The sequence below is a fragment of the Camellia sinensis genome, chromosome 13, assembly GCF_055761805.1.
Source record: "Camellia sinensis isolate YWXY chromosome 13, ASM5576180v1, whole genome shotgun sequence".
Taxonomy (NCBI): Eukaryota; Viridiplantae; Streptophyta; class Magnoliopsida; order Ericales; family Theaceae; genus Camellia; species Camellia sinensis.
The window spans coordinates 72795983-72810976 of record NC_138973.1 but is presented as its reverse complement, the minus strand read 5'-3'; the positions used below and the strand labels follow the sequence as shown (position 1 = coordinate 72810976).

At 34.1% G+C, this 14994-nt stretch overlaps 1 protein-coding gene across 7 annotated transcripts; it reads right to left on the bottom strand.

Moving 5' to 3' along the window:
• Positions 1-71: 71 nt before the first annotated feature.
• BSK7 (kinase with tetratricopeptide repeat domain-containing protein) lies at positions 72-13689 on the bottom strand. Of its 7 annotated transcripts, none has more exons than XM_082902516.1 (12): positions 13261-13689; positions 13035-13145; positions 12579-12810; positions 12283-12503; positions 11169-11304; positions 10095-10228; positions 9893-9998; positions 7178-7263; positions 5865-6053; positions 4010-4162; positions 1857-1970; positions 72-805 (listed from the first exon to the last, which is right to left on the bottom strand). In XM_082902516.1, the coding sequence occupies exons 3-12, from the start codon at positions 12658-12660 to the stop codon at positions 560-562; spliced, it is 1467 nt and encodes a 488-aa protein (XP_082758642.1). In that variant the 5' UTR covers positions 12661-12810; positions 13035-13145; positions 13261-13689; the 3' UTR covers positions 72-559. The 7 variants fall into 7 exon arrangements, with proteins under 7 accessions (XP_082758642.1, XP_082758643.1, XP_082758645.1 ...); XM_082902517.1 differs by having other exon boundaries at positions 13485-13675; XM_082902519.1 differs by having other exon boundaries at positions 12997-13145; positions 13261-13646.
• Positions 13690-14994: the final 1305 nt, after the last annotated feature.

Here is a 14994-nt window from a genome sequence, read left to right as displayed (position 1 = left end):
ATATTTAAATCAAACCAAACTAAACCGCATATCCCCACCGGACAGAAAAGCATAAACAGAAGGCAACAGCATACAAAAGCATCAATTTCACATCAGCAGAAAGCAATAGAGTACTGTACACAAATTACAGCATGGCAACAATTACTTCTACACCCCCAAGGCATGGAACTCAACAGTTGATATTCCTCTATGAAAATAATCTGATCCAATGGTATCTGAATTATTCCCAAAGTTGTATGTTACTGGAAAGAGGTCAGCTAAACTGTCAGCAGGGGCAGAATTGTCATAAACACTAAGGGATGCATATGCCCTAATAAACTGACCAAGCCAACCTATCCAATAATGTTGCAAAAGAATGATTCAACATGACAACAAAACCAACCAATTGCGCAAGCAGAGGACCGAGACTCTGTGTCCATTACGATCCAAATTTCTCTGACCATGAGTTTTGCTTCAAAGCCAAGAAGCTTGCCTTTGATGTGCAATGATCATCTTCAGAAAAAAGGAACAATTCAGTAAAGAATAAAAGACAGTAGGCCAGGCCACCTCTTCTCCGTTGTCAGGAAGTCGCGTTCCTCTTTTCTTCAAGTATTGAACCCTCTTTGACTGCAATTTGTGCCTCATTCTCCCTTCCCAAAGCAAAAAGACTAGCAGCTTGTAGATATGATGCAATGTGCCAAACAGGGGATATTACTTGTGCTTGCACTGCATCATTCAGCGCTTCCAGTGGCATATCATTCATGAGATACGATAGGCTACGGCGAGCAAAAACTGTTGGGGAGACCATGGTTCCAACATCAATAAACTGTAAACAAAGCAAACAATTAGCTTGAAGATGAAAACATTCTTAAATGCAGAACAGCAAAAAATCATAGACTTCAGAACCTTCAAGAGTATACATGTTTTCCCAAAAATGGATGTCGCCCTCCATTTGGATTGTTGGATGAGAAAAGAAAAGAAATGGTTGCGCTCTCTCATCTAGGTGAGAAAAGAAAAAAAAAATCTGTTGTCTCACTTTCATGTTTGGATGAGTAAAAAGGCAAAGTATGTGAAATAGGGATATGGGTGGAATTTTTTTTCTCCTCTGTTTAGGGCTATTTTGGGAAGATGGTTATAATCAATTTTTTTGTGAAAAGCTGCTTATAAGCAGCTTTTTTGTGAGAGAGGAAGTGGGTTATAATCTGGGAAGTGGATTATAACCCACTTCCCAAAATAGGGCAATGTTGGTATTATGAAAAATACAACGCACAATCAACTTGTTTCTCACCAAATCTCACCACTTTTGGTGATAAATTAAACCTATAAAATAGGAGAATCCTCATTCTCACCGATTCTCATTGTTTCTCCCTAACTTGTACACTAAACATGAGAAAAGAACTCTCTCTCCCTCTCTCTCTCTCTTAATATTTCTCACCAAATCACTCGATCCAAATGGAGTGCTAGTACGCAAAACATTGTGACATAGCAGCACGCACAGTTGAAAAAGACCAAGCTTTGAGAAGTAACAACACATTTGATAGTTAACTTTAATCTGTTTTTGGTGGTCCGTATTTTCTGCTTTTGACACCCCCACCCCCTTTCCCCTTTTTTCCATCCTTTGTCCCCCTTGTTCCCAAGCCACTAGTGTCTTATTAACAACCAATGTTCAGGAAGAAAATGGAAAATATTGAAAGATAAGAAGGGCATCTTATGTGCAACTAAACTAAAACAGAATTCTACATTCAACCTCGCCCAAGAATACCAGTATGATAGATATGCAAAGCCAGGTTGACAAGGAATGCGGTAGCCAATGGCAGACAACAAATTGGAGGTCAAAGTGCAAGCGAATTCAAAGAACAGTGGTAAACATTTTTAACCTGTGTGTAACATTCAACTGCAGCTCTGAAGTCTTTATGCCTGAAAGCAACATCACCCTTTTTCTTAGAGTTCAATGTCTCCTGCATCTGGTTAGTCCACATCTGGAATGAAAGCTGTAAGCAAGTAAAGCAGCAGTGTTAAGCAGGTGATAATGTGTTTGTGTGTACTGAGCACGAATAGAAAGAATTCATTTATGTGCAAGTGCTAATACATGCATGTATATATTGTGTTTGTGTGCATATATATGACAACTTCGAATTCAGCTTCATCAAAATAGTAAAAGAAAACACACCAGTAATGAGCATGGTTATCAGAATCCTGATCCGGATCTTACGATCCTATGATCCATTTGAGTACAATCGATCCGGATTGTGTAAAAAATTCCTTATAGGTAGAATCTTTTGATCCTGGTAATAGGATCTTATAGGATCGTGGAATCCCAATCCGAATCCGATCCTATCCAATCCAATTTACAAGCCTTGTTTTGTATTGTATAACATATTTTATTGTAAATTTTATATTTGTTGTCTAAATACCAATTTATATGATCAAAATAAATAATAAAAATTAAGTAATATTGAATCAAATAGACTAAGAAAAACAAACTAAGAAACAAACATTCAAATATTGCGGTAATTTAAGAAAATTGACTAGCCGGAAAAACAAACTTAGCTTTAGTGGAGTCTAAGGATGGTAAGATGATTGCAAATTTATCCCAATTTTTTGAGAGATTATTTTGTGACTTGAATCCGCTCCACCAGGGATGCTAACGACAAACCTTATCATTCGGTTAAGCGGATCTTTTGAGTTAATCTATTTTCATATCCAACTTTGTTAAATATTTTTTCTTCACTTTTTATGCATTATTGTATATTGTAAAGTATTTTGTCATAAAATTCTTCTTCTTCAGCTTCTTTTTTTAAGAAATACAAAACTTTTACCATCGAATTTTCTATTGTATAATATTATATGTACATTTTACATGGAGTATTATATTTTTCACAATATCTTCACTTATTTTTAATAGAATACAGGCTCATTTTGTGTAAACTTTTTAAGAAATGTTTATTTAAATTAAATTATTATGTAATTTGTCTTTTTTGGTAGGATCTTACGATTCTTGATCCGATTCTACGATCCGATCCTATAAACACATCCAACGATCCACCGTAGGATCCCGATTTGAACAACCTTGGTAATGAGACAAGAAGAAATCTCATATGAAAATGGGACAAATAATGTCCATTTAGTAACTTGCAAACCCTGACGCTAAGGGTAGGAATAACCATTCATCTATGGTAAAGACAAGGTTGCTGGAAACAAAGAAATATGAGTGGCATGGACATTTTGGAGGGTGCAAAAATGGTTTATTAAGCCCCAAGATCATTGGGGAAAAAAAGTCGTACACGACTGCTCATGCATCAATGCATTTATTGTTTTGTGTGGGTGGGACATGGGGCTCAAGGTTCTTTTTGCATATTTACTATGATTCTATCTCAAGAATGTAAATTCACTGTTTTATTACAAGACCTATTTATACACCATAAAAACCATTAAAAAAATAATAAAAATAAAACAAAATCTTCTTTTACAGATCTCATCAACATCATGACATCATATGGCCTAATTTCTATTCCTCAAACCTTAAAAAACGGAAGCAAATTGAATCAAAGACTACTACCAAAACTCATGCCACTGCAGTAAACATAGGAGTCATGCACTTCATGGTTCTGTGTCACATAGCCTTCCACGATTTGTGAACATTGTAGCATCAAGGATTGCGACAATGACCTCTTGTTGAAGGGAACCCAAAATAGAGTTTTGTATACACTGATAACTGAATGCAATGCTTTCCATCACCCTCCAACATTCCAATGACTTTTAAAAATTACTAGATTTCACAGTTCAGTTTACTATTGATGATCAAAGATCTAGCTTAAACATTCATTTTAGCATGCAAATAACATAACTAAGCAAGAACATTTTAAAAACTTCGTGAGCCATATCCTATCCACTCCACCTCACTTATAATATCCATGCGTCAATGCAGGACCTACTTTGGAGATAGTTAAGGTAACAAAATAAAATACACAAGTTAATATGCATTTGTATATCAGTTGACAAGTTTTTCAAACACATATCAGAAACAAACCTCAGTTGCTGCTCCCTCATCATCTTTATACCCAATCTTTTCTAAGATCTCGTGCATGGCAGTCATATCCATTCTTACGCAAGCTTCACCAAGCGGGGATAGAGAAAAAGCTGTGGCACCATGAGGTATACCCATTAATACATGAGAAGGAACCTGCAAAACAATGTGCTATCAACTTTCTACCCACTGCAAAGCCAATTTACTAGAAAGCAATCTATTTTATTTACAATAAACTATAAGGTTACTCCGATTTTTTCAATGGGACCTTATGAACAAATATGCAAGTACACAGGCACATATCCCAAAGCTACTCATGAGTCGTGTGTTTATGAACTGTTAGCACTAATTAGAATGAAAAGGTACTTTCATGTAATCCCCAAAACAGTGTACACACACAAAAGAACACAAGTATTTCCTCTCAATATCTCCCTTAAGAATTTCTTAAATTCAACCCCTCATATGATATGAACTCATACCAGATTCATCACTGCAGAACTCCTAAACCCACTCATGTTTAGATATGACTCCTTCAAAAAATCTCTCAAGGCTGTGAAATACATCAAAGTCTACTTCCCAGTAGAAATCAGGGTTCATACAGTGAAGGTTTTACTGTCTGTTGTTGTTCTCCAAACAAAATTAGAATTTTGTTCTTTTAAGCTTCAAGAATGGTTTTCAGCATCTTTCTGGTGCGACCTTTTTTATTCAAATGAGTTGCCAGGCTAATGTGGGACAGGTGATAGCCCTGTAGTTTCGTTCCCAAACTTCAGCACCATAAATAAGCAGGATCAGGTCTCGAACATAAAATAAAACAGATTTCAAGAATATTTGGAGAAAGTATTTGGGAAATAAAAGGTTTTTTTAGAAGAAATAAGAGCAGTTTTGATGTTTTAAAAGCAAGTTTACTGCATAGAAATTAAACAAAACAGCCAGTAGGGAAGCTATTTAAGAAGTAAAGAAAGAAAAGCAAGAAATCAGAAAATTATATTCCAGCTGCAACCTCAAAATCATTCAAACTTCCATAAAGTAATGAAACAATCTTTTCTTTTATAAACCTAAGAGTTAATTCTAGCCCTTGAACAAACCAGTATTCTGTTGGGATCAATTCCACATTCATATTATACAACTTCCAAAAAAAGTTAATATAATCTTACAATAACTTTTAGCCAACTACTACGAAGAAGAAATCTATGTTTTCTAACAAGCACCTATCCGTCTTATAGACTTCCATCAAGAGAAACATATGATAACTTTCTTACTGCCTTTATTGGAAAAATTGCTCTCTAATGACATTATCTTAATCACTGTCTAACCTAGAATGAACTCAAATCGGAATTGACAACAGTTCCCTTTATATTATTTCTCTAATTTCCATGAACTCGTTTAGCCCATCTAAGCAACAAGAGAAAATGAGAATTCTTCTTCAACCCATTATTTCCGCATATTTGGCCAGTGGTGGTGGTGGTGGTGGTGGCACATGGATTAAAAAAGCACAAAAAATTCAAGAATAATCAAGATGCTTCCATTAACAACGAATAGCATTCAGCAGGAATTGTATTATGTCCAACAGTGTGTGCCATGCCATGTTATTATCATGCAGTTAAATAAAACCAGATAAGAATGTACAAGTAGACAGAATTAAGCTCCCTTTTGTTTCCCCACAGAATTATGCATGTTAACTTAATGTCATTACGGCAATTGAAGAAGCATGAATAGGTTATGAAGGGATAGCCTGGAAATTTCAAAAGAATGCTCTTAGCAAATCAAGTTTGAGTTTTGCAAGACACTGTAGGAAGCACATAGAAAAGTAAGATACAAGATTTAACGGTATGCTCTACCACTATAAAAAACAATCAACCTCAGTTTCCTTCTGAAGAGGAATCAAAGCAGCAACTAATGACTTTGAATTTGGCCGCTCTCTTGGCTCATATTGTAAGCATCTCGAAGCTAAACGGACCAACTCAGTTCCTTCATCATTAGAAAATTGGCCTTCCAAGCAAGAATCTGTTAGCATCTGAATATTCCTGTCCCGTATAAGGTCAAGGGCCTGACATAAATTATTCAATGAAATATTAGTTGCAAAAGTATATGAAATGAAGTATAAGGTTCCATTTGGATGAGTGGATTTGAAATGAAGGGATTTGAATGTAACATGGTATTTCTCAAAATTTTAAGTGTAAAAATGAGTAGAGAGAAAAGATGTATTTTTTTAAATCCTTGTACAAGTAAAATATTCATGAAAGGACTTCAAAAGACTATAATTCACCAAGTTATTTCAAATCCATCAAGCTCTCAAATTCATTCTTGAAATCTAGAAATAAAATACTACATTGAATTATTACATATACTACTTGAATAAATGATGCGGATGCCAAATCTATTCATTCGAAATCCATAAATCCAAATGCAACCTAAGAAAATTCTCAAAAGAAATACCACAAACCTTGCTAGGACATATGTACAGCTAATGACAGAAATAAACAACTGATTAGAACTATGTCCTCAAATCAAAATAAAACCTGAAAGAGGATGCTCATATGTACAAGTCTTCTCAAATAAGGTTATCCATAAAAGGTGAAAGCATCTCCTGGCTTTTCACTAAACATATTTCTTCTATATAAAAATATAAAAGGTTTCCCAAGTTTGACATTTGGTATATCATTTCTTGATGGTGACAATAATGAAAAGACTGACTTGAGAAACCTAAATTACAATAAAGAGTGATGACAATTATGAAAACTGCAAGAAGCTTGGCAAGATAGTTTGAGTCTATGCAAGAGATACAATACAACAATGAACCAGAAAACACAGATTTAAATGGCTCTGCAGTTCCCACACAAAATCTGGAATTGAATTTTAATGTTGCAAAAATTGGTAACTTCATATTACTGCGTATTAAGACAACAAGAACAAGTTTGAGTAGTTTGAGATGGCTTAACATTTTTCACCACTACTTCACTTCTTTCTTTCTTTCTTCCTTCCTTCTTCAAAATTATTTATATATACTCTTTTAGCTTCATAGGTGTGGGCTACAAAACACACACAGCTATAACCACCAAATAGCTAGCTGGCACCCTCTCAACCATATCACACTAGGATAGCACAAGTAAACAACTAAAGGGTTCATTAAATTTGTGGAATAAAGAAGAACCAAGAAAGGATCAGACTTACATGGCTTGGAGGAATGTGCTTTCCACTGAGAAGGTCAAGCAAAAGGGTGCCGAAGCTATAAATAACACTTTCAGATGTCACTCTGCCTACAAGAAAGAATAGAAGCCTAAATCAATTAACACTTCAAAATCAACAGAAAAATGATTATGAAAAGAACGTTACATTACACATTTAAGCTACAGCAGCAAGAATCACACAAGTTCCCACAGATGACAAAAAGCTTCTACAGGGGGTGTTTGGGAAGAACGCTGAGCTAAAATACCTCACTAAAAGACAAAATAGGCTAAAATAGCCAATAAGACAAAACGTCACATCCAACCCATAATCATTCATTTTTTCTTTCACAATCATCAAATAAACTAAAATAGCCAAAAAACAACTAAAATAGCCAACTTCCCAAACAAGGCCATAGTTAGTCAGACAAAGCCTTCGCGCCATGATCTTTGTAGGGAGAGAGGGACGCAGGGGAGTGTTTGGTTAGTCTCACCTCATCCATATGAGTAAGGCTAAGTTCACATTGTGATGCCAATTTCCTCCAACAAAGAGGAGATGGCTAATATACATGCACATCAACAATGAAGAAAAGAAGAAAAACAAGATGAGAAAAAAAGAGTCTATTTTTCTCTGTGGAAAAATCAAGAATGAACCAACTAAATTGAGCATTTGAACTTGCTATAAAGAGATATAACAATGTGACAGATCATGATAGCCCTTTTATCCAGCCAGCCTGCTGTCATGGCTATATTAAGTGTCCAACTGTGTCATTGTGCAAATTATGTTAGTTTCAATTATTCATTGTAATAGCAGGCTGATTAGAACATTGGTAATTTGGTATTGCCATAAAAATGAAAGAGAGGCTTGACCCAACAATAAGGATTGCAACACGGAAACAGCCTCTCAATAAATGGGGTAAGGCTACATACAGCTTGTCATCCCTAGAGCTTGCCTTTAGCAGGAGCCCAGCGCAACATGTCATATCATATTGTGTAGCCTTAATTATGTCACCATAAAGGATATGGTTCATTTAGCATTTTATGGTTACAAAAACATTTATGTATGAGGGTTTCCAGTTATGCTAGGTGATCATGACCAAGGTTGTTAAATCGGGATCCTACGTTGGATCGTTAGAGGTGTTTATAGGATCGGATCGTAGAATCGGGTCGAGAATCGTAAGATCCTACCCAAAAAAACAAATTACATAATAATTTAATTTAAATAAATATTTCTTATAAAGTATACACAAAATGAGGCTATATTCTATTAAAAAGAAGTGAAGATATTGTGAAAAATACAATACTCCATGTAAAATGTACATATAATATTATACAATAGAAAACTCGATGGTAAAAGTTTTGTATTTCATCAAAAAAGAAGGTGCAGAAGAAGAATAATTCTATAACAAAATACTTTACAATCTACATTAATGCATAAAAAATAAAGAAAAAATATTTAACAAAGTTGGATATGAAAATAGATTAAGAACTCAAAAGAGTAGCTTAGTCGAATGATAAGGTTTGTCGTTAGCATCCTTGGTGGAGCGGATTCAAGTCACAAAAATAATCTCTCCAAAAATTGGGATAAAGTTGCAATCATTTTACCCTCCTTAGACTCCGCAAAAGCTAAGTTTGTTTTTTCGACTATTTAATTTTCTTAAATTATCACAATATTTGAATGTTTGTTTCCTAGTTTGTTTTTTTTAGTCTATTTGATTCAATACTACTTAATTTTTATTATTTGTTTTGACCACATAAATTGGTATTTAGACAACAAACATAAAATTTACAATAAAATATGTCATACAATACAAAACAAGGCTTGTAAATTGGATCGGATAGGATCGTATTCGGATCGAGATTCTACGATCCTATAAGATCCCATTACCAGGATCGAAAGATCCTACCTATAAAGAGTTTTTTACACGATCTGGATCGATTGTACTCAAATGAATCGTAAGATCGTAGGATCGTAAGATCCGGATCGGGATTCTGATAACCATGATCATGACTATTTTGCTTACTATATTTATCTTGTTCTATAAAGCATCCCAAATTTATATATTCATTTTGGCCAAGTCTTTATGCAAGGGATGGAGCATAGTTCCCAGTTTAATATTCTCAAGATGAGAGGGAACATTTTTATGACAATAAAAGAAAATAAAAAAGAATAACCCAGAGCACAATCTTTTTTTTTTTTTAAATAACTGTCACATGTATGGAGTGTTTCAGTTCAAAAGCTCATGTGACATCAATCAGTTGGTTGACTCGAGAATATTGCACTTGACCTCATATATAAGAGAGACAGTTAAAATGTCAAACAATTAGATTGAGCCTGGTGATGAATGTGGCAGAAGCAGATTTAACAAAGGAAAGAAGGTACTAAAGAGTTTGTTCTTTTATCTTCACGTATCAAGCCAAAAAGAATAAGAAACAAGTTTTCAAACAGACTTGGCCAGAGTCTGGACTGGAGGTGTACATCCAGAGAATGAATTTGGCTTAAAAAATGATGGTCAACAAGTTTATTAATCATTACCATAAAATAGCTAAGGAAAGAAAAAAAAACATGGCAGTACGCAGAACCCACAGTAAACAAGAAGATTAGCAAATGCAAAACCCTTAAAAGTTGGCAAGTGAGGATTCAAATTCAAAGGTAAAACTTACACAAATGTCCAAAAAAAATTAGAAAGACTGAAAATGATTAAACATAGACAGTTAATACCAGTCCTCAGATACTCTGGAGGGGTGAATGCAAGGTTCGTGCTATAACTTTTTCCATCTCTACTGTTCTTCATTAAACCAAAGCATGACAGTCTAGGATTGCCATCCTGTGATATAACAAGATATAGCAAAGAAGTAAATAAATTCCATCCTGACCACCAGCAAAAAAGGATGATAGCAGTGGAAAATAATAGCATACTTACATCATCAAAAACTACTCTGTAAGCATTAAGATCATGATAAAGGGCACGCCCTTTGCTCGTACAGTATTCTAGAGCTTGTGCAAGATATAAAGCTACCCTTAAACGCATTGCCCACTTCATAGGCTGTGTTTCCCCTGAGTCAACACATAAATAAATTTTAATAGTCTATTAGGATAAGTACCTACATTGCATATGAGGGATAACTAACTAAGGCCAAGTTTGGCATGATTGAAAAAAGACAAAAAGTCAAAAAGTCACTATCCTATTTAAGTCACATCATCTTATTTAAGTCACATCACCTCTCTAACACATCACTTCAAACCCAACCCAAACCCAACCCATATTTCATAAAAAGTCAAAAAATGCACTTATTTAGATCATCCCAAACAACCCCTAAAATGAAACCAAATCATTAAAAAGAATTGGATCAAATAGAGAGGCAAATTTAAGACTTGAGTGTGCAAATACGAGAGAAATAAGATAAAAGATTAAAACTACTAAACTTGAGCTTGAGTTATGGAACAGGAAACCCAAAAAAGGCAACCCACTAGACTTTCTTTGAAACTCTGTGAGAGAGAGAGAGGGGGGGGGGGGGAGAGAATAATGGCACAGACCAGTGTGTAGTATTACTAAATTATTTGATGTGACTGACTAAACCAACAATTTATTGATGAAAGGGATCAAAGAAATAAAACATATAGATAGAGGGAGGTTAGGAAAGAACACATACAAGAGTCCCTCGAAGTGAAGAAGGAAATGTTTTCTTTTCACAGTCATAAAAATATTAGTGCTCCTGTCACTAGATCAATGGTAAAATAGAGAAAATTCAATTGTCTAATGGAGTGTGGGAAACAAGGGCCCTATGTTCCGTAATAGATAATTAAACAAGTATAAACATCACATACACACCGTCAGTAGCTGCTTAATAAACTGAAAGCAATTGTGCTTAACTGTAATCAACCATAATTTCTAGTCTCAATTTCATGATATAACTTGCAAACTCCAACATATGTTGGAAAACTATTCAATGACATGCAATGATGACAAAATAAGTTATATAGAAAATAAACTTACAATGGAATAGGTGTTTTGCAAGTGTCTCGTTGGGCATGAATTCTGCAATAAGTAATCTCTCATCACCTTCACAGCAACAACCAAGTAGATTTGCTAATCTATGGTTCCTGAGTTGACCAACAGATCTTGCTTCTTCCTAAAGAATTAATGGTGATGAATTCAAAGCTTAGTAATATATAAACTCAAACTTCTATTGTAACTAGAAGGATCATATCCAAGTTAGAAACCATTAACAGTTCAAGTCAAGTGCAAGCACAACATGATGAGCTTTGAAAGCACAATGTTTGCAACATTACTCATTGTTTTTAGCAGGAAAGACCTATGTTACCAGGAACGTGGATCGTTCCAGTACGTGAAACGGGAACGTGATACGCCACATGTTCTAAAATGTGGTACAATAAAGGTAGACTTGTATATATTATACTTAAAAATTTAAGGTACTTCTAAAGTAATTTTTTTTTAACTATTAGATATCTAATAAAATGTAATATTTTCTATGAGCATTATGACCCATTTTTTGATTTTTTGTCTTATCAAAACTTAACTCACCTCAAATTTTGGTTCATTATATTTGAATTTTTTCCTTCTAAGGTAACATTTAAGGACATATTGGGGAAAAAAATTTGGGATCGGGATCACAAAATTTACTATTTCAGAACGAAAATGTACTATGTACCAATACGCAATTCGCTAGGCTATTAAGCATTTTCTGGTAACATAGGAAAAGATAATATAAGGCACCAAATGCATAAATGGTCATTAATGTTCAGACAATGCTCACGGCAGACTAAATTATGAGCATTGAACCTGTCAAAGGTAGGCATTTCCCGTGACGCACCTCTTTCAAGGACTCCAAATTGCCATTCAACCAATTACAATTAGTTTGATATGTACTATGTTGAATGTCGCATAAGTATGAGAAATAACTAAAAGAAACTGTTATTAGGGACTTTGCAATCACTTGGGTAGAGTAGAAACTGTCTCTTGATATGTTTTTGAGTTGCAACCAAACCCAAAAGTAATCAGTTATAACAGCAAAAAACTTCATGAATCTAAAAACAACATTGATACATGAAAATGCAAAGGATAACTTCATTAGTTAGCTCATACTTACCAAGAACTGCCGAGCATCAGGCCAAGCAGATCTATTGAAGCGTTTAACGGCAATACGACTTTGATTCTCCAATTTCCCTTTATAAACCACATTTGGAGCCTTTTCCCCATGTTCAGAAACTATGTTTTCTACTGCAAATCCAGATGTAGCTATCCTAAGTTGTTCAATAGTGTATTCACGAAACGTGGGCAAACCATCAACCTCACTCTTCTCCTCATTTTCTGCCAAACAAATACAAAAACGGTCCTCCTTATCACCAAAATGTAAAACAAAAAAGTTCAATTTTTTTAACATACCAACTTTCGGTGCCTCATGAATTGGCCCGTTTTGTTCCGAAACCCAACAACATGCAGTGAGTTTAGAGCACCGACAACCCATCCCAATATCAGAATTTGGAAGAAAACACCAATGAGTCTGGAAACTTCTCACCAGAGATAACCAACAATCAAACCCAGATTCACATGCCAATCCAGTTAAGCTCCTCTTTGAAGACCCATTTAAAATTTCTTGTGATAGCAATTATTATTCCTGAACCAAATCCAAATCATCTCATGAAAACACTTAATGATATAGTAAAACCCATGTTTGAATTGCTCTCAAAAAAAAAAAAAAATACAAACCCACAAATCAAATATGCATATAGACCAATATAATTTGTAAATAGATAGAAGTAATAGCTAATTATTTGATACAAAAAATGAATCAAATGCTTACAAAATCAAGGAATGAGGTAGTAATACAAACAAGCATACCATCGAACTGTTCAAATCTGAGTCTTAGCTCAGAACATGAAGTTTTGAATCCCGAAGAGGCTTCTCTGGAACTCGAAAGCCTCCATTTACCGAGTCAACACGGTTCAGAACCTGACGAAGAAACAGTCAACCCATAAACAAAAGTCTCTGTGCTAGTCAAATCAGAAGTCTCAGAACAAACAATAAAATGCCCAGATACACAAAACCCAAATGAACTGTCTCGGACCTCGAACAACTCAAGAGACACAGTCGAACTCGATTCGATCGAAAGCACACAAACCCAAATCCTATATGCACAAATACACACACACATATATTATTAAGTGGGTTTAATGTGGTGATGAGCTGAATGAAGATCGTGTAATCTGGGAATGAGAGGTGTGAATCGAGAGAGACAGAGACTGATGAGATTCGAGTATATAAAGATGGATATAGAGAAGATATACAGACAGATACATATAAAAGATCCTGATCAGTGTAAACTCAGCTCATCAACCCTCTGATTTCCAATTTCTACCGACACAAAACCCTTTTTTCTATTTTTTTTTATTTTCCTATTTTGTTGTTCTTCCCACCAAAGCACACCCGTAATAATCAATTCTCTACAGCCCGACTGTTGGGGCTGTGGGCTTGGATTTAATAATTCGAATCTAATAATTCGAATTCGAATTGTTTAATATTTACTATTAATTGAATATTTTATTTTATAGAAAATTATATTAATCAAATATTATTAGTTATTTATTATATTAAAAAATATAACTTTAAAAATAAATTATTGATAAAAATATATTTTAATTAAAGGTCGGTTGATATTTGATTAATATAACTTTTATACATATAAAATACCCAATAAGACTTATATATTGAACGATTTAAATTATCGAAATAAAATTTATGGTAGACACTACGAATTCAAACAGTATTATTGTATGTGGACGGGAAAGAATTTGAACCATAATCAATTGCACAACCATTGGCCAAAATAAATAAACAAATTTTATTGGCATCAATAATTTAAAAGCAAAATCTCACAGATTAAATTATTAATAATGTTTTAAAGGATTTTCAGTACTTCATTTTCTTTTTTTTTATTAAATTTAAATTTTGTAAAAAAATATTTGAATGTTATCTCCAATTTTGTCATGATATATTCATCAAAGGGAGAGTTTTTATTTTTATTTTATTTTTTTTGTAAAATTGAGAACCTATCGAACCTTTGATTAAATTTCAATTTGATAATAAATGAAAAAATAAAATATTGGTGATATTTTTGTTTCATTAAATTTGATGAAAGGGAATTATTTGGATATACTCGAATTTTTAAAATATTTTGATTAAAATTTGATAAAATGATATCAGATTTAAAAATTGGAGATAGTGTTAGGACATCTCCAACAATGTATCAAATATTTCACAAAATTTGAGTAAAAATTTGAAGAATTCCTCTATCTAATATCCAACTCTCCAACGGTGTATTTTTGGCTATCAGCAAAATGCCAATCGACCGAGGGGACGACCGGCTAATCGACCGGCAAGATAATCCGAAAAATCTGTTTTCTTTGTTTGCTCATTCATAGTCTCGGACAATAGCTTCACAAAAAACAAAAAAACATAAAAATTTCCACTGCTCACAACCGTTCACAAATTCTACACACTATCAAGTTCAGTTTACAGTTAGCTCCGAAATTTCAGAATCACAACTATATGTTACTTCAATATTAAAAATATTCATTTTCTTCCTCATTTTCTCCAAGTTCCCCCAACAAATAAACAAACTTCAATCTTGCAGCAGCAGATTTGACTCAATATCACCAATCATAGCTCATTTTACATCCAATTCTCTTGCCAAGAAAATGCGTTGAAAATCAAACCAAAAAAACAGAAAATTCCCACTGTGTGTGTCAATTTCCAACCACACTGCCAATCAAGCACTCAGCTGGAGAACACTGGCAGAATA

Bases quoted from the DNA above. Each gene is read 5' to 3' on its own strand.
- BSK7 (XM_028232629.2), bottom strand. From the start codon at position 12,660: ATGGGTTGTCGGTGCTCTAAACTCACTGCATGTTGTTGGGTTTCGGAA. The intron at 6,054-7,177 runs GTAAGTCTGATC...AATTTATGTCAG, and splicing joins AGCACATTCCTCCAAGCCAT to GCCCTTGACCTTATACGGGA. The intron at 1,971-4,009 runs GTTTGTTTCTGA...ACTTGCTTACAG, and splicing joins ATGAGGGAGCAGCAACTGAG to CTTTCATTCCAGATGTGGAC.